Source organism: Argiope bruennichi, chromosome X2 (genome assembly GCF_947563725.1).
Source record: "Argiope bruennichi chromosome X2, qqArgBrue1.1, whole genome shotgun sequence".
Classification (NCBI taxonomy): domain Eukaryota; kingdom Metazoa; phylum Arthropoda; class Arachnida; order Araneae; family Araneidae; genus Argiope; species Argiope bruennichi.
The window spans coordinates 29,177,199-29,197,822 of NC_079163.1; the positions used below are offsets into that span (position 1 = coordinate 29,177,199).

General features: G+C 27.6%; 1 protein-coding gene across 1 annotated transcript in view; it reads right to left on the bottom strand.

Annotated features, from left to right (window-relative positions):
• The window catches only part of LOC129959926 (ectopic P granules protein 5 homolog), a 141,738-nt gene that overhangs the window by 111,521 nt on the left and 9,593 nt on the right, over positions 1-20,624 (bottom strand). The window contains exons 4-15 of the mRNA XM_056072829.1: positions 17,744-18,376; positions 14,722-14,889; positions 13,321-13,540; positions 12,388-12,503; positions 8,929-9,140; positions 6,394-6,484; positions 5,967-6,075; positions 5,730-5,883; positions 2,279-2,410; positions 928-1,073; positions 640-788; positions 14-151 (exon numbers count right to left, since the gene is read on the bottom strand). Of these exons, the coding sequence (XP_055928804.1) occupies positions 14-151; positions 640-788; positions 928-1,073; positions 2,279-2,410; positions 5,730-5,883; positions 5,967-6,075; positions 6,394-6,484; positions 8,929-9,140; positions 12,388-12,503; positions 13,321-13,540; positions 14,722-14,889; positions 17,744-18,376 (2,268 nt within the window). The remainder of the gene's footprint in view (positions 1-13; positions 152-639; positions 789-927; positions 1,074-2,278; positions 2,411-5,729; positions 5,884-5,966; positions 6,076-6,393; positions 6,485-8,928; positions 9,141-12,387; positions 12,504-13,320; positions 13,541-14,721; positions 14,890-17,743; positions 18,377-20,624) is intronic.

Here is a 20,624-nt window from a genome sequence, read left to right on the forward strand (position 1 = left end):
TGATCTGACTTACATTGATTGAGTCATCTGCATTAGCTTCAACCTCTTTCAATAATGCTGTCAACAGATCTGGATATTTTTTCATGATACTTGTCAGAACTATGGCACCTTCTTTACTCAAATGACTGAGGGCATTTTTACCAAATGTGACCTAAAATAATAGAGTTACATTTATTATTTTTATTTTAATAAAATTAAAATATTTTTCACAGAATGAAAGATTTTAATTGACGAATTATAGAATTTATTATGAATTCAAGGATTCAAGGTTGGGGAGCTAGAGTCATTTTCTTACAATATAATTAAAAAATATATATGATTTAGATTACATAAAGCAGAATTAAAGATACATTTTCTGTCATTTAATAATGACACTATGAAAAACTTAGTCATTTACAGACTTTTTGAAACAGTATTACACTTTGAATTACATTAGCTCAAAACCCATAATAATATTTATAGGTTAATAAATAATAAATTATTAAAGCTTATACCAGTAAATTACACTATTGAATAGAATTAAGAAATCTTAGCAGGTTAATGTTATTGATATGTCTTATTTGTGCCTAACAACTTGGGCTGTGGTTTTACAATACATTTCTATTCTTGTATTTTGAATTACAGAATAAATAAACAAACCTCAAATACTTCATGCACAATGAAACACAGAAACTCCTTCTCAGGATATCCACATATAGCTATAGATTTGTAGGCATTAAGAAGATACAGTTGGCCACATTGGTCAAAAGTTGACAATTTCTCAATAAAGGTAGATATCATATGATCATCTAAAATAGACATAAAAGCAAACAAATATTTACAAAATTATTTCTGGGTTTAATTTCAGTTGAAAAATTCCACAAAAGCTTAAAACACACAAAAAAAAATCAACAAATTTAAAAAAATAATAATAATAAAACAATTTACCGTTTAGTTTCAAATCTACATCCTTCTCCAAGTAAACATTCTGTTCTAGAGTTTTTGGAGAGTGAAAAATCCATAAAATATTCCATAACATTTTCTTTGAAACACACTTGTAAGGGAGAGTAGCTAAAAATTTCCAAACACCTAATCTGTAACATTTTATATAATTATGTTGAAAATCAGAAACTTGCGAATCTATTAAGTTACAGATACATAACATCTCTAAATCTATTTCTGTAATTGTATTAAACTTCTGTTCTTGCAGAATTTCTAAATGTAAAGAATTTTAAACCACTAAAATATTCTCAATCATTTAAATTGAAAAAAAGTGTCAATAAATAATAAACTAAAAAAAGTTAACTTGAAAGTTACCATAGCAACATAAAAAAAAAACTTGTTTACTGATTAGACAATTTTTACACGGCAAGACAATTTATAGGCCTACATTTCATCTTCAAAATTTGATAGATCAATAGTTGAAATAAATATGCAATACTCTCAGTACAGTATAAAAACATACAACTGTCTGCTCACACACAGCAAGGACTTATAACATTATTAAAGCATCTGCCTAAGATCAAGACTGATTAACTGAAATGCAAGAATTGCAAGGAAGTCTATTTATGTTCACATGGTGTGCATTAATATGCTGAGCCAATTTAATTTTGGAATCCAATGCATATCTTGCAACAGAAAAATGGATCTAAGCTTTGAAGATCAACATTAAACAATGGGGATTTAAGAGTAAGATGATATGGAACATTTATATTTGTTACATGACTATGATGCCTGATTGAATGACATACATTTAATTATCATTACATTTACACAAATTACATAATATCAAATTTACACAAATAAAAAAAGCTAAATTGTTTAGAAAGGTAAGAAATACACTTCATTATTATTAAAGTTAATTTTCATAAACCACGATTATTTACTATTCATTGCAAGCAAATAGTAAATCAATGTAAAATGAAATTCTGAATCCTGAAGATTTCCATGAACTTCAAAAATTATACACACATGGTATGTGTGATATATCTTCTAATGAACAGTTTTGAGTTTTAATCAGCTGACTTAGCCTTCCTTTAATTGCTCTGACATGTAACAATCCATTGGATCGGACATTATCACAGGTATTTCTAAAAACACTGACTTGGGAAATTACATTATATAATAGGACAACCTTTTTTGTTGTTGTTGTTGTTCTATGTGTGTTTCAATTAAACTTCGGTTTTCAGATCAGTTTTCTCAGCAGAGATAGGGTGTTGATATGAATTATTTCTTGATAAAAATAATAAAGTATCTTCTAAATTTCTGAAGATGCTAAAAAATTAGAAAGACTACTCACTTTTCAAACTTAAAAATTATGTATATAGTGTGGAAAATGAATCTATCATATTCAGCTTGCAAAGCAGATTTAGATGGAATTTCTAACTTTTCACAGTACTCCCAATGATCAGTTACATAAAACACAACATGCCTGTAAAAAGAAAAAAAAAATACATCTCATCAAAAAGGAAATATAATTTCTGTACGTTTAAAAACTTTATTTTTAAAATCATTTCAAGCTTTATATAGTAAAATGAAAATTAAGTTGGCAGGGGTGGGGGTGGAGGATAATGGGTTATGAAGGTAAAGATAAAGATTAGTGTTCAAAACATTTAAACTACAATTTAAAAGAAAAAATTTAGATTTTTGATGAAAGCATACTACTAACCAAAAATTTCCCACAATTCATTCAGCACACTAAATGATATCATTTAAAAGAGTAGAAAATGCAATATCTTGCACAAAAATGTTTAATAAATGTTTAGACTATGGCTTTGTTTTTAAGTTAAATCTTCAATTTATATACAAAAATTTTATAAATCAAAAATATCAATGATTCAAACAATATAGCGTCAAAAATAGTTTTCATAAAAAAAGTAATGTATTTACAGAAAATAAGACACCGGATCAAGCTTTAAGAAAAATAAACTTGCATATAAATAAACATATGAAACCATAAGTGAAAAATTTTACACAAGAAGGTATCAGCAGTCACTCCAATCAGGAAAAAAAAATTCTACGTTTTCCCTGTACCTATATGCTGTATAAAAGAAAAAAAATGCACAAACAGCACTCACATGCTAGTTATAAAGGAATAACAGTACTCTAATTTTAATGAAAGAAAAAGTAAGATTCTTCAATAAATGTGGATTCAAATGAGATGCAGTTTTTAATACAGTAAAATTTTTGGACATATGTTCAAATATTTTTTTTTTTTTAAATATTCTTCACAAACATAAAATACTCTTCAAAAAAGCCCCCCCCCCCTTTTTTTTTTGTTTCAGTACCTCACTAGAAATCAAATAATTTGTAGTCATTATTCCAACAGCAGTATTTTCTCTCCCTCAGCTTAAGATTTTTAGGATAATCTATCTCAATCAAAAATAAATCTTAAACGTTTTTGCTGCTTTTGACAAAGTTTTTCATTAACAAAAATGAAAAGATTTTCATATTACAAAGGTACCATTGGTTCAGATGTTTGAATTTTTTTAAAGAAACGGCTGAAGAATATTAGCAATATAAGAGAAGCAAATTTTAATCAGAATCAATTTATTCTGATAAGCATTTATAATATTATCATACATGGCATATCCAGGATTTTTTTTCTTTTTTATTACTGAAATTTATTTATGTTTTCAAAAACTTTTAGAGCATATTTTCTGTCCAGTGGAAAGAATTAAACTTCAAAGAAAATTCAGAAGAGCCAGTAACTTCCAGGAAATCAGCCCATCTAGCTGAACTATAATAAATATTTTATACACTATTCATAGAATAACATCAGCTTTCCATTCTGTAATTTATTTTCATACCGAATTGCTCAATGGATTATGTGTAGTCTGCAAGTACCTAGATCTAAAATTTTACAATCATTTTCGCGCAGAAGTTTTCTTTTGACCTGTTTTAAAAATTTTAAATTTACATTTGGTCCATCTATACTAATTCGTAAAAGTAACTGTATGTAAAAAAACTCGATATAATTTCTTAAAAATTCTCAAACAGTTCTTAAGTATTGGTATCCCTTGAAAATATTGAATTCCAATATTTTGAGGAGACTCTATTAGGTTGATTTACATTAATATCTGATAATAAAATATATATTTGTGAAATGCGGTTCAAAGCATAATACAAATTTTTTCAAAAAGATTTCGTAAGAGATTGTTGAAAAAACAGAGCTATTCCGGAACAAATAATGTACGACATTTTTGTATAACCTAAAGTAAATTTTTCGATTATTTCAATATCAGCGAACATATGTCAAAATATTTCCATCACTGAATGCATTCAAGGTCGAATGTGAAACAACAAATTTTAATGCCCACAAAGCTTTAAATTGTTGTTCTTGAATTAAAAAGTTTGAAATCGGCTTATTTTCGGACATCAAATTTTTGACTTTCGAACTTAACATGTCATCTTCTCTTGCATTCCTTTCAGATACAAAGTCCAATAACAAATATAACTTTTCTGAACTGGCATGAAATTTTATATACTGTTACAAACCTGTAATTTTGCTTCACAGCACGAATAGTGTCATCGTAAGAAAGACCGTTGTACGATCTGTCCTGTGCGTGCCGCGTCAATGACCTCAGAGCTTGGCAATAAAATGGATATGCTGGAAAGTTATGAGAATTTTCACGATCCAACCACTAGGAACCGAGATACGCCCTGATTGGTCTATAAGCTTCAAGTTCCGCCTCCCGAGAACTATAAAAGACCGGCTCTCTCAAGCTGTGTGTGTGTCGAGTAGTCGGAGTCGTCGACAAGTAACGAGTCTTCGAGAGGATAGCGAAGCAACAGCGAATTACCAACGTTGTGTGGAGCGAGTGCTGAGCTGTGATCATCGAATCCTGTTGTCTACTGTAGAGATAGCGTCTTATCTTTTGTGTAGTAGTCAGTTGTGAGAAATAGTGAGTCGGCAGCAAAAGCGAGAGAAGACAGCGAGAAGTTCAGCCGCTGAAGAGACCGTAGAGCGAAGCTCCGAGGAACCTCTCTCCTGCTAGATTCTGTCTAGCTGCTTCGTGTGCTGTGGACGATAACTACTTGCGAGCTACTGTCTGCTGTTTTGTGTTCGTTTCTGCTGTAAATATTTGTCTTCTGTGTACTCATGTCTTCGTGTAAATAAACGACGACGTTTTTTTCTATTGAAGCCTGCTGATTGTGTGTCTTCACACCATATCACTACCACTATCAAAAAGAACACGGCGGAGGAAAATCCGTAACATTTTCGAGTCAGAAGCATATCACTACCACTACCAAAAGAACCCGGCGGTGAAAAGAGGAAAATCCGTAACATTTTCGTGTCAGAAGCATATCACTACCACTACCAAAAGAACCCGGCGGTGAGAAGAGGAAAATCCGAAGCAATATTTTTCCTCTTTTGTCATGACTAGTAATTTCTTGTTTTCCAATATTACTAAACCTTATTATCTTTTCACAAAGCGAGCAGTAACGGAAATTTCGCGGAACTTCTCTAAAGGTCAGAATTTATATTGTTACTTGTCCAATATGGATAAAACACTCTAGATAATCCAAAGATATGGCATTTTTTAAAATTGGATATTGATATGTCCCACTCTATAACTTCAATCAAAGAAAAAAATTTATTGCCCCAATTTTATGATTTGAAACAGGCGAATGTGAATATTATTACAACCATGAAGATTCAATAGAATTTTTTTTGTAAGATAAATTACATTTTTAACTTAAATACCTATTTGGCTCTACAAATCTTCTGAAATTCAAAGTTTACATACCTTATCATACTACAAATGCATTCAACAGAAGCTGTGAATTCTTCTTTACAATAACTTGTCAAGCCAGAAAATAGAATATTAATAAGGGAAGTAGAAAAAGCAAAAGTTTTGACAATTCTTTCTTTAGATGGAGACTTGATGACGCTCGAATCACCTATACAATATACAAGAATGAGACTTTGCTTAGGAGTTCTGATAATAATTAAAATTATATTTTTTTTTCAACTATTTACTTACCTTTATTTTCAAATAAAATGTGTTCGTATAGGCTTGCAATTGAAATTTGATTTAACAATGATATGATGTCTTCATTTGTCCAATTTCGAACAACTTCAAATAGTTCTTCCTTGAATGAATAATAAAAAAAAATTAGTAGTTATATTTTCTTACAGAAAGCTGTTTAATAATCAAAATATTTTTGAAAATAATAAAAAGTACTAATAATGTATAAAATACAATAATTTTGAAAAAGAGGAATTCAAAACTTTATCATGTATGCACATTTCATCATGCATGGATCATTATTTATTTATTCAATTTTAAAATAACATAGGGATACTAAAATTCTTTAAATAACAATCTATATCCAAAATATGATTAATAATCTACAAGTTTCATTCTGAATAACAATTTTTATCAGCAAATGCAAAAATAGAGTAATTACTTCTTCTCCATCTGAATCTAATAAAGTAAATTCTCCACCAGTAGAATCAGAAGCTTTGTTCTTCACGTTCCTTAAGAAAAAGTCACGATCTCTAAAATACAAACATATTTTCAAAACCTAAGATTAAAATCATTAAAAAAAAACCAGCAATAATCATGAAACAGAAGTTTCAAAATCCTAAAGTAGGAGTTTTTTTGGAAAATTTAAACAACTGCAACTATAAAAAAAAATCTCACAAGTTTATAACCAGTAAATGATAGTTGAAATATAGTTTATAACAGTCTCAGATTGATGCTGGGGGGGGGGGAATCATATGAACAAAAAAAATTCACTCAATAAAGAATGCCACTCCTATTCTTCTGATTAGAAAACAGTCATGCAGCCATGTGTCAGAAGATAAAGCATTCAAATAAAAGAAAATATTATATCTTGTTATACTTTTTTTTTCTTAAATTTGTATTATAAATTTTATATGTCTCTTTGACAAGACTTCAAAGCAAGGATTGATTTATTTCTTATTATTCAGAAATACATACAGAAATCACAACTGGAAAAACTTGAATTTTTATTTGAATATATATTACATGAACATTTTTCAAAACAACACAAATATCAGTCTGGAATAAGTCTCATACTTAATTATGTTCGAGGGACAAACCCCTATCCTGTAACAGTATCCTTCTCCAAACTTTTTATATCATGTAAATGGCAATATGTCTGACAGAATAAGCATATACCAGGTGCATGTAGCCATCAAATCTTAAGCGAAATTAAGTTAAAAGAAATTACACTTCAAACAATATTTTTTTAAAATGTTTTATAAAAAAAATACACGGTAATATTTTACAAATTTTTTTTAATATTTTTCTCAAAAAGGAATTTTTAAAAACTGCAAAAAGTAATTAAAATATTTTTGTTAATAAAATGAAAACATGAATACTATCCTCAAAATTAAAAAAAAAATGAAATACAAATAGCCATGAGGTTTCAAAATTTATCACCAATTTACTATTTATCTAACAGACAATGGGAGTTTTCCTTCCAAGTATTACAAAAATTGAATTAAAAGTTTGCATTGATGAAATAAAATAATTGCAAATTTGTATTTTTCACAAAATAATATCAGATCAAACATATTTAGATATAAAAAATTTCTGCATACAGAAAAACAGTTTTAAGATGGGAAAATAAATAAATAAGTATGCAGAGTAAAACGACTCCTGAATAGAGAAAGATTGTTAAAGCTAATGTATGCTAGTATAATTCATTAAATCAGCAACCTGTTTAGAAGCAACATTAGGTTATTTAAGGAGAGTTTGCATAATTTTAAACCGTGGTTAGATAACAAGGATAACACTTCTGTTACCACCACATACTCCAAATTTTCATACCAATGTAAACATATTTGCCCCCTGAATTTAGTATAACACCATGCTCATATGCTCAACAGATTTTTCAATAGTATTCAACTATTTGAGTATTATATAAAAATTTAAATAATGAAAAGGAAAACAATACAAAACTTTTTATAAGATGTTTTAAAACCACAAATAATACTTTCAGCAAGATATTGAGAATCACCCAAACTGTGGTTGTTTGTAGAATTGCATATAATTTTTTAAAGAAAATATGTTCATGTAGCGTAGTTCTCAGGAATTAACAAGTGCGCAGTCAGAATTATGAGATTTTAGAAAAATCTATTTTAGCAGATTAAGAGATAGTGATTAACTGAAGTTTAAAAAACCTGACTATGCTTTGCTTCTTAATAACACTGAATCAGACCAACAATGATCTCACTGATTCTTCAGAAACAATAATAAGCATATATGAAAATTTTTAAGTGATTAGAAATATATGTTTTGCACAATTTAAAAACCCCTTTTTTTCCCTCTATTTTAAAAAATTAATTAGCAGAAAAAGATAACTGGTGATCATTTTTCAGCTTACTTCATATTACAATTTTTTTATAAAAAAATCCAATTCTCAAGAAATTACAAAATAATATTCATAGCTTTAATATCTTAAATTTTTAAGCTACTAAATCTGATATATAATCAGAACAAGGCAAACAAATCTGAAAAAAAAATGTTATGAGAAAAACATTTTTATCATTATTTTCAATAATATTCATGAATCTTATTTCAATAAAACACTAGCAGCTTTTTCAGTAGGTAATAATGTTCATGAGTTTTCTTTGTAACTTTAAAATGAATTATATTACCTACTATTAAAAGTAAACATGGCCAGATTACCTAATAAGCGATTGCCGAAGAACCTCAAGAGTTTGGAGTCTGACATTTTTTGTGAAGTATTTTCAGGGCAATTGAATACTGTGGTTCTATTTGATTTGCTAAGACAATCTGTATAATTATTCAATTTAAATCAAGCCTTTTAAAATATCAAAACATCATTCTTAGGATCCCTTTAAAAACCTTTCATTTATTTCTGAATAACTATTCAGTTCTATTGGATTAAGAGATCTGACTAAATATGCTCAATAAGTACTGTGACAAAAGGGATAGAAATTATACATACGGAGCTGGGTTTAAAACAAGATACAAGACTAGTAAAACATAGTATAGGCAAGGGCAGCCCAAAACGTCTCTAGATCCCTCAGCACAGAGAGTAGCTCCAGGAAACTGTAGCAGTCGTGAAGCCCAGGCTTGAATGCCATTGGGGCATCTTATAATGTGCTCCACAATGAATAAATAGTCAGATTTGTCTCCATTTTGAAGCAATACATAAACCTATAAATAACAAAGTTATAAGTCAAACACTAAAACACTGCTTAACTAAAATGAGAAATGTGAATTTTTAAAAGCTTTTTCCTCAGCACACAAATAAATCCAAATCAAGAATATTAATAATTTAACACATAGAGTAACAGTTTCTTAATAATTATTTATGAAATAATTATGAAAGGGAACAAAAATCTGAAATTTATTGCCATGTGATTACATATCTACTATGTAATTAAATCTTCAGCCAATGCGTATTTTAATATTTTTAAATGCAACAATCTATCTAGTAATAATATTCTTGCAAAATGAGCTAAATCCTAATAATTACTTGTATTGCAAGATATTACAAACTTTTCCTATCTTAACATAAGAGAAAACTAAGCACAGTTCATAATAACATATGCTGACATGAAACTAGTATTCCTTTGTTTTATGACTAAAACATGTTGATAATTTCAATAATTACTCAACAAAAATAATGTTGTAATTATAATTATTAGCTAACAATTAAAAATTTTCAAGAAATACAAGATATGATAATGCAATAAAAATTGTGAAGACAAGATTGCCACTCAAATCTGGAAAAAAATTTCTTGTGTTTTCTCTGTACATATATGCAGTATAAGAGGGAACATGTGAACAGCAATCATGTGCTAGTTAAAATAGATTACCCCACCACCATCACCACACACAAAAACAATTTTTATCAGTGGTAAAAGCAAAGGAAAGTAAAGTAAAGTAACAATACAATATTGTATGAAATATTTACATACAGAAAATATTTATATAAGTAAAATAATTTTATATTCACATGAAGAAAAAATTTCTCTTTATTATTGCTTAAAATTTAACAAGACAAATTCAAATGTTAAGGGGGAAAAGATATTGATCACTTACCACACACTGTCTAATTTAAAGTCATGCAAAATTAAGGGTTAGAGTGAAATAAAATGCAAAACAACATTCTTGCTATCAAGATACAAACCATTTAAGAATTACTTAACAAAAAATGTTGCAAAGAATATTTCTTTTCTCTCTCTCTCTCTCTCACACACACCTTTCTGCGATTCATATATGAGCCATATATTCAGCTAATTCATATATCAATTTCTACAGATTTTTGTCACCAGTTTCATTTTTTTTTCTTTTACATCAACTTAATTTGCAAAGCTGCTTTGCATTTGTTGGTCTTTCCTTTTTGCTCCTGATTTTTTTTTTTCCCCTAAAGTTTTATAACATCTCACATGCACTAATTTTGCATAATGAAACTAATCCTTTTAGCAAATCAACAATTCACTTTTTACATGATACTGCATTGTTTTTCAATAAACAAGAATTAAACAACATGCGGCTTTTGAAATAGTAATATTTTTGGGCATGCATTCAATCTTTTTTTATAGTATTCTTCATATATATATAAAACACTGCTAAGAGTATTATTATTAGTTTCAGTAGTTCTGTTCACTTTATAGCAATATTTTTGGATAAGCATTGAATTTCTTTTGTAGTATTCTTCATAAATATTAAACACTCCTAAAAGTATTATTATTATTATTATTTAATTTCAGTAGTTCCATTCAATTCTCAATCTTGAAAATTGAAATCAATGCAGAAGAAAAGGGGAGTAAGTATAAAAGGGATGAATTTCAGCGTTTTAACAGCCGTTAATGATGTTTAGTTTTAAGAGCTATGATGATGACCTTTTATTCCTGCAATGCTAAAAAAGATCGGTACTTTTTAAATGAAAAAACACCTCAGAAATTTAAACAGAGTTGCTACTCAAATCTGGAAAAAAATTTCCCTGTATGTATGCAATATAAGAAGAAATGCACAAACAGCACTCGTGCTAATTATAATGGAATAACAATACATTGTAATTTTAATAAGTGGAAAAAAGTAACGTTCTTCCATAAATGTGGATTTAAACAAGATGCCTGTAAATGTTCAGCTTTATTATTATTATTATTATTATTTGAATAAAAAGTTTGAAATTGGCTTATTTATTTAAATTCGACGTTCTCGGACTTGACATAGCATATTCTCCTGTATTCCTTTCAGATACGAATCCAATATCAATGATGACTTTTTTGAACGGGTACACAATTTTATATGTTTTCCTCTTATAGCATGACTAGTAAGTACTTGTTTTCCCATATTACTTAAATTTATTATCTTGTTACAAAGCGAGCAGAAGGCAGCAAACAGATTTTGCAGAACTTCTCTAACCAATTCAGCGAAGTCAGGATTAATAATTTTATCCATCCAATCTGTATTAAATACAGATTTTGAGAAAGCATCTGAACTATTCTGCATAAGCTGTCAATTTCTCAAATAATAAACATACATTTCAATAAACTCACGTGTGAGTGAGTAAAAACCACCGCGATGCTTCCGCAAATTAAACGCTGCTGCTATTCCCGAAAGAGAAATTTATTCTATTCTTTCACGCTGTTGTAGCAATCTTGAGCGGCGTCATTTGAAGCAATCCGAGAATCTCATTGAACAAGAGCAACTGTCTCTGACATCGAAATTAGGCTTATCTATATGAAAAACAGGTAAAAAGAGTACAAGAGAAGAGTTTCCACTATTGCACAGTTGTTTCGTTTTTGGTGATATGGCTACGATCTTGCAATGGTCAGAGATCTGCATTATTCAGTTGGGGGAAAAAGTATCTCAGGAACTTAAAATTTCTGTATTTTTCTGGTTTCTATGGAAATTTTCAAATTTTCCTGCATTTTCCCTATTGCTTTAGATGATTTTTAAACTCATCTGATGTATTTTTCCGGTTCTATAGCTGCCATGGTAATACTGTTTAAAATTCCCTGTAATTTCTTGATTTTTAAGAAAAATTTCAAAATGCCCTGCATTTTCCCTTTTTTTGCAGATGATTTTTAAATTCCCTGTGTTTTCCTGATTTTCCCAGTTCTCCTGGTGTCATGGCGATCCTGAAAAATTTACCAAAATTCTTGCAATCCTCAAGTCCTCTTCTGTCAGTATTTGAATAGTTTAAAATTGCTTTCTGACAACTTAATAATGCAAACACTAAAATTAGTTAAGGTGTAACAAAACTAAATAATTCAATCAGTAATATCTATATTCCATTTTGAAACATTATTTGGGGCAAACCTTATAATTCCGAATCATATTTAACACTTGAGACAGCATTTTCCTTCACTTCAAACTTCTATGCCAGAGAATAGTTCAGATTTTTCAGCTTTAAAGCACTAAAACTAAGCAATTAAAAATAACTCACCAATAATTTCAACCATTTCTGACATTCTTCTAAGAAAGACTTTTCCTTGGTAGATTGCCTCTGGTATTGAAACAAAACACTAATACATTTTTTTAAGACATCCTTTTTATTATATCCTATAATGTAGAAATTTCAAAATAAAAAAAAAACTGAATAAGCTGAAAAAGTAAAATACATAAATATTAAACACATTCATTATTTAACTTTAGAAAAAAATTGTGTTAAGATCTTAAATATAGTGTAATAATTTAGATGTGCATTGAAAGTTCTCCATATAACAAAATTATTAACTGGTGAAATAAGATTGTGATCTAATATCTTTTATCTATAGAAAAGTTAAGGTTTGTTAGTTTACTACCCAAAAAGATTAAAACCATGAAGTGACAGTAGTATTGCATCCACATTAAGTCATTATGCTAAATAAAAATTAATAAATGAAAGCAAATTAATAAAACAACAGTAATAAGAAAATTATTAAATATAATAACACTTTAAAGGGCAAAAAGAGAGACAGCTATTTATTTAAAGAACAGCAAAAGAATTCAATGAAATTTAATATAACCTGTCTCTTAATTTTTAGAAACCATCAAAAATAGGCCTAGTAAAGGAAGGCAAGAAAGTATTTATTCTGCAAAATCTTGTTGGAATGATATTACTATGTTTCTACTACGTATCACTCATTTTTATGTCATATGAATAGAAAAGTGTTATATAGCTGTTAACATAAGGTAACATCTGTCCAACATTAACATACATAGAAGAATCATATAATCTCAAACCAAACAATTGTAAACCAGAAGAGAATACAATTTTATTTTCAATTTTAAAAATTTCCAACAAGAAAAGAATTTAGTAATTCTAAACTAAATTTATGATCACTCCCTTTATAATTATTCTCCAAAATTTTCTTTCAAAGTTAAATAAATAACTTACCATCAACATTCGAAGAATTCAGGTAATTAATCATATTGTAAATATACTGCTCAATCTTCATTCTTGATAACTCATCAGAATAAGAGTAAAAAGCATATGAAAGAACAACTTCTTCTAATTCTCTCAACAACTCGGTAACTTCATTGAATTTACTTTCATCTAGCTCTTTCACTAAATAAGTTTTAGAAATTGAAACATTAGAGCCATCTTCACAAAAACCCTAAAAGGAAATAAGTAAGATACACCATTATAAAATATATCAAAAACATCACATGAGAGATTGCTTTTACAAAAAGTGTTTTGAACTTGGAATATAAAAATAAAATCGAAATTGAAGCTTCATTTTACATTTAAAGAGTTATCTTTAAGAAGAAAAAAAAAAAAAAAGAAACATAAAACTAAAATTTGGATCTTACTAAAGCTTAAGAGATTGCAGCAAAGTGTAAACAAAATTAAATAGCTGGGAACAAATACATTAAAACATCATGACATGGGTAATCTAAGTTCAACTATTTCTTCAAATACAGAGTAAAAAATTCTCTAAACTTTTATGTGGTGACCATACACTGATGAATTTTATATTATAATCAATTTGTTCCTACTTTACAATATTTTTAATGAAAATATAGTTTTTTGACTGAAATAGAGTAGTCAATAGTATTTGCCTATATAGTCAATAGTATTACAAATTTCTGCCAATTTGATGCAATTTTAGAGAACAGAAGTTTATAATCCATTATATGAGTAAAAAGTGCAATTTTTAAATTGGCATTTAGTAAAATAATAATGGTTATATAAAGGAATATCAATTAATTTAATCACTATTATTGATTGAATAAAGATTAATTTGTGATCCAAAATCAGTATTATTGATTAAAGAAACAATATAATAAACTGATTTTCATACTTCCATCGTTAAGAGACAAACTTAGAATAAAGAATGGTATCTATAAAACAAAACAGTTAAAGTTTTTTAACAAATTTTATTGTCCAGCATAATTAACTGACAAACAATTTAAAGCAAAGTTCCTCAAAACTTTTTTAACTCGCAATCTATTTTTGAGTAGTAAAACTTTTTGTGATCCAAAAAATAGGAAATTTAAAAAAAATTATTTAATTAATGTTTTAAAGGCTAAAATTAAAATAGACCCTTATTAAATGCAAATGGAATTTTTTAAAGTATGATGATCTCTTGAAGTACTTTTACAAACATTAAAGAATCTGAATATAAAGAAGTTCCAAAAGACTAACTCCAGGTGGGATTTTTGTAAACAATTTAAAAAGCCAACACTAAGAGAAACTCAGGAAGGAAATTAGCATTTGAATGATGGAAGTGACAGTCCATGTATTATCTATAAAATTTTAAAATGAGTGAGAAGAGAAGGAGAAAAAGAGTAATACCTTGGAAGAAGTTTCTTTTTTTGTAAGTTTCCATAAATTAGCTTTCTCAACATTCAGCTTTGAATTCAAATATTTCAGTCTTGCACGTGCTTCATTAGACATCTTTCTAGCATTTTGATATTCTTTTGCAAGTTCAAATAGGGGATAATTTTCAATGCCAGTTACAGCCTGTTTTATGGATATAAACAATAAAGCATTTTACATAATATCAAATAATACAATATACAATCACTAAAATGAGAAGCTTATTTTTTTTTAAAAAAAGAACAAAAGAAATACAACAAAAAATTATCAGAATAAATAAATTGAGCTATTTTTGGTTTATCTATGAGAAAGAAATAGCAATCCTAAAATAAAAAATGATTTCTCATAAGTTTATTTTAAACATGACCAATGACAATCCAGATGCAGCACGTATAAAAATACTTCATAATAATAATACAAGGTAACTAAGCTTAATTTGGACAATTTGCATTCATTTAATTATAATTTTCATGATAATGGATTATTATATTTCAGTTAATTTTAATACTTTCCAACTTTTACTCAAATATTGGATGAAGTTTTAAGCCCCCTTAAAATCCATTAAAAATGAATGAATTTTAATTTGCAAACTATTCATTAAACTTTTCAGAAATTTTAATTTAAATTATGATTTGTAAATTGGCCCACACTTTCAAACATTTTAAATAATCAAATAAATTTGAATTAATTTTTAAAAGAACATTCTACAATTAAAAAAATATTTCTTTTTTCAATTTTTTTCACAATTTAATTGCAAATGCACATTTGACAAAGGGGAAAATAGAAAATTATACAAAATCACTTTCTGTATATTTGAAATAAGCAATAACTATTTAACCATAAATATAATGTTTTTATCAAAGCATTAATTTCCTTGGGTTATAACTATTATTAAAAATTTAAATTATTTATGCATTAAAAATTATCATACATGTGTTTTCCTTTTATAAACATAAAAGATACTATAAGTACAAAAGATATCCAATGTTTATAAGAGTCGTTCCATATTTTATAACAATTCCAGAATTATGTTTAAATTAGTCCAGCAACTAAAATTTAAGAAAATTCTGCACTTTAAATCCACAAGTTAAAAAAAAACACACACACACACACACACACACACACATTTCAGCATTTCATAGCGTAAATTCCAAGAAAAACAGAAACTACAAGCAGAATTTTTATGAGAATGGCATTTGTAACATTAATCTATCATTACTGCTTTGTAAGTTTAAAATAATTTTTTTCATTTAATACAAAATTTGTAGCCGCACTTTAATAATAATATTATTTTGAGGAATGTAAAATAGTTTCAACAAAACAAATTTTATCATGAATAAATAATAATACCTCACAATTCAATATGATCAGGTCTTATATTTATTTTAACCACTTACATGTTAAAAGATACTTAAAAGAGCTATTTAAATCATGACAATATTTTTGTACTATAATTATTTTTATGATGGTATTTTAAAAAACACACAAAAAGCATAGCTCCAGAGCAAACAGTATACATCAACAAAAAGCAAAAATTTAAAATGTTTTAATATGAATAAGTAATTTTAAATTTTTTTTTCTCTCTCTCCTGGGCTTATTTTTTAACTAAACTTATCTAATAATACCAAAATCCAACTAAAAAATTAATTGTAAAATAATTTTGTAATTAAAGATTTTAAAAATTCACTTTAATCTATTACACATTAAATAAATTTAAGAAGAAATTAAGAAACAATATTTGATTTTTTTATGAATCATCTACAAATAATTAAGTTAGATAATGAGAGAATGCCAAATGTAAATAATTATTTCTTATTATTTAGCAATGACAAATGAAATAAAAAGTACTTGGCCATGGTGAAAAATTCAAGAAACCAGTGGGAGTGATCTCCCGAAACTTTCTTGCATATTTCCTAATATATATGCTATCATCCACACTTAAAAAAAAGGGGGGAGGAAACAAAGAAAGCCTAGCATGGCATTGGCATACAATAGTTACAAGCTATTAACAATTGGCATAAATTTAGCATTCTTACTGAATCTATTGTGATATTCTTGCCGAATTGTTTTGTTTTTGGTGATTAATCCCTGGCATGAGGTTAATAGTATACAAAAATCGAGTTTGTGTTTTAGATGTGCTTTTTCCAAGTAATTGAAACCAAAATTTGACAAATAACTACAATCAAAATTACAAAATTAGATACCAAATTTGATATATTTAAGCCATTACATTTTTGAGTTACTATATTTACATATTTCTGGAAGTACAGATTGACAGAGTCAGCCCCTTAATGGATTTAGCTTAAAATTTGATAGGTGTTTACACTATAGATATTAATTCTGTGAACCGAATTTTGTCCATCTATATCTCTTCATTTCGTAATTATGATGTTAACTTATATTCAACCAGATAAACACCCTCAGAATTGATTTTGCACAATATTTGATAGAAATCTACAAATTTAGTGCTAAGATCTTATAGCAAATATCATGTAACTCAAAATATTTCCAACTATCTTTGTCACAGACAAACATAATATTATAAATGTATTTTTTGAACCCAAGGAGGTCTAAAATGTAAAGATTCATCAAAATCTCAAGTTTGAATTATTTGATGATTACAATACTTTCTCGTTATATTTTACAAATAAGTAAAAAGAATTTTCATATAAAAACTGAAATTTATTAAAATGCATAAATATATATATCATAATAGATGTTTGCAGCTACAGTTGTGAAAATGACAAACATTTGATATACAAGGGCTATATAATACTAAAGAAAGTAAGAGTTTTTTCTCTACGTAATGCATTAAAATACAGTATTAAATTATATTACAGTATAATATGTATAGTATAATTATAATATTTAAATTACATTACAATAATGAATCTGTCATTTTAAGTAGTGATTACAGATTAAATACACCTAAAATTATTTAAAAATATGGACAATTATTTAAAAATAGAAAAAATAAAATAATATATAAAAAACATACCACTGCAAATTTCTGACATCTCTTAACAGCTTCATTGTATGTTTTATTCGTGTACTCTTCAGTATAAGTTTGTACAATAGTTCGCATACTTTCAATATCTTCTATTTTTTCACAATGCTGTATACTCTTTAAATTAGGATAAACATTCATAATCTCTGTCCTTGTATCACTAGCAGTGAGAACATTTACAGTATCATGAAAGATCTTATTTTTCTCTTTCAAAAAACCTAAAAATTTTTCTTCCTTTTCTAAAATAGCAGTTTTGGGATATAAGCACTCAGTTCCATTGCTCACAGATGGTGGCATTTCTTTTTGATTAACAGTTTGCAGCAAAGTATTACAAGACTCATTAACTTTTTCAAAACTGTTTTCAGCATTGTTTGAAATATTCTTTCCATGTGTCACAATATTTTCAGCAGGTAAAATACTTGAATCATGAATAAACTTATTTCTTTTGAGCTGTTTTTCTTCAATTATTTGAGATAAATCATGTGAAATGTTCTTTTCAAGACCTGAAGAAATATCAGCTGATAAAACACTTAGAGAATCTGTTAAGTCTTCACTTTTTTTAAGCTCATTTTCATTACGTGTCAAAGATGAGTTAGTAAGTGTGTTTTCAGCAAGAAGTTCAAGCTAAAATAAAAATGAAATTATCTTTTAAAAATTGAACAGATATTGTTTCTAGGCATAAAATTAAAATTTTTATAAGAGGATGAATATAACTGAATAACAAATTTTAAATGTTTTATTCTTCAATTATAAGCATTACATTAAAAAAGGCAATGATTTTTAAATGGAAAATGCTTTTATGATGTTATTCATTTTGTGTTCTTATTTCTATGGCATATAACTTTGAAACTCTTCATTACAGGGTAAGAGGATGGTTGAAATTAAGTGACACAATAATGATTTCACCTCTAGAATCAGGCTTGCTGCTATGTTACTCAAACTGTCAGACCTTACCACCAGTTTTAAATGTGGATTCTGATTTATATAATCTAAAATTCATTCTGCAATTACAATACAGATTTAAGTTTGATTATCACAAAAGAATTTGAACTATTTTCTATAGTAAAGTCATACTAAAACAAGAATAACACACTCATAATTTCTCGTCCCTAAAGACATGGACTTCACTCTAAAAGAAACAATTTCTGATGTTTGACATATTGAAAAAATTTGATATTTCTTAAATAAATTTGATAGTTTATTTATCAAATAAAAAGCTGGTAGTGAACATCTTTGTCAATATAATTTTAGTGACTTTTCCAAAGTATTATGATGCATTTTTGATAGTATATTTGAAATTTATGAAGTGAAATAAATATAACATACATGTCAACAATGACAAGGTGGCTGCCAATAGCAAAAGGTCTATATAAGAATAGGAAACATGAATATAAACACACAAAAAGAAACTTGTGGAAAAATTTTGAATTTATGATCATTTAAGATTCCATTAAATTTTAAGCAAGTATAAATTTATTTTTTAAAAAAAACATCTTATCTCAACAATAAATGTTACCAGAAATCAATGTTTCACAGTTATTAGAAGAAGTAAAAATAATAATATAATATTTTATAAAAAACATGAAATGCATTAAAAAAAACTGAAAAATTGTAACATTATAATTCAAGAAACATGTATAAATCAAGAGTTTATCACAAAATATTGAATAATATTCAATATTAATAAAATATTGAATAAATACTTTCTGAAATTTATTTAGCCTTTTCAAGGTATGTTATAGTAAATAACAGAATTAATAAATTTGCTAGGAATGATTTCTAACACAATCAAAATTTAATGTGCAAGGTGAAAAAAAATTGAGAAGTTAGTTTGTTATATTAATGTCCTGTTTCAAAGCAACGCTAGGGCTATTTTGGGACGGATTTCGTAATTTTGAATTGTGGTCACATGACGAGGCCAACACCTGAGCTGGCACCCCCACCAAAAGGAAGATGTCTGGCCCTGACAGATATAGCATGCACCAGACCCGCTTATACAACGGTTCTTTGGAGGAATCAGGTCTCAAAACTGAAACCCTACAGTTATAAAGCCAAGACCTTACCACCAGGCCAAACACGACCCTTCAAACAAATTGTGAAGTTAATGATTTATAAATAAAAAATTTTAACACACTGGGAGAGAAAAAAGTAAATGTTACAGATATAATGTTTTTACTTGAAGATTTAGTTATTTTGGTTCAATTGATAGTAGCATGAATTTTTTTGTATTTTTGGGATCACTGTCAGTAAATAGTTTTTTACAACAGCTGCTCATATTAACTTAACAACATAGCTTCCTATGCTTTTATATACAATTTTGACCTAAATTCAGTCCCATGTTTATGAATCAAGCTAAAGATACATTCTGTATGTGCATTGTCATGTAATAAAACTAAAGTTTCAACTTGAAAAGCATTTTATATTCATACGCATTACTTGGATTTTTTATATAGGATATCTGAAACCAGGTTTTATCAGTTTGGGCTAATAAATATCTGAAAAATATTCCACTTGATAATTTATAAACTATAACTAGAGGACATCCCTGTCACCAGGATAATCACACATATTAGCAAAATATTCCACTGATTTGTATATTTTGCGAATATGTTGAATGATATCTGCAGAGATACATTAGCAACTAAAGCATGATTATAAAATTCACTCCACAATTTGTATTCTTTTTTTAGCATACAGCCACATGCAGAGTAATAAAATTTTCTAACAAAAGAAATAAAGCAATATCATTCTGCAAAATACTAGCATTGTCTTTCAGATAAGTAAAAGCTGTACTCCTACTGATGAAATTATTATTCTCCTTGTCTTCCTGTTTTTCGGTTTTTGATTAAATGCTAATAAATTGATTTTTGAA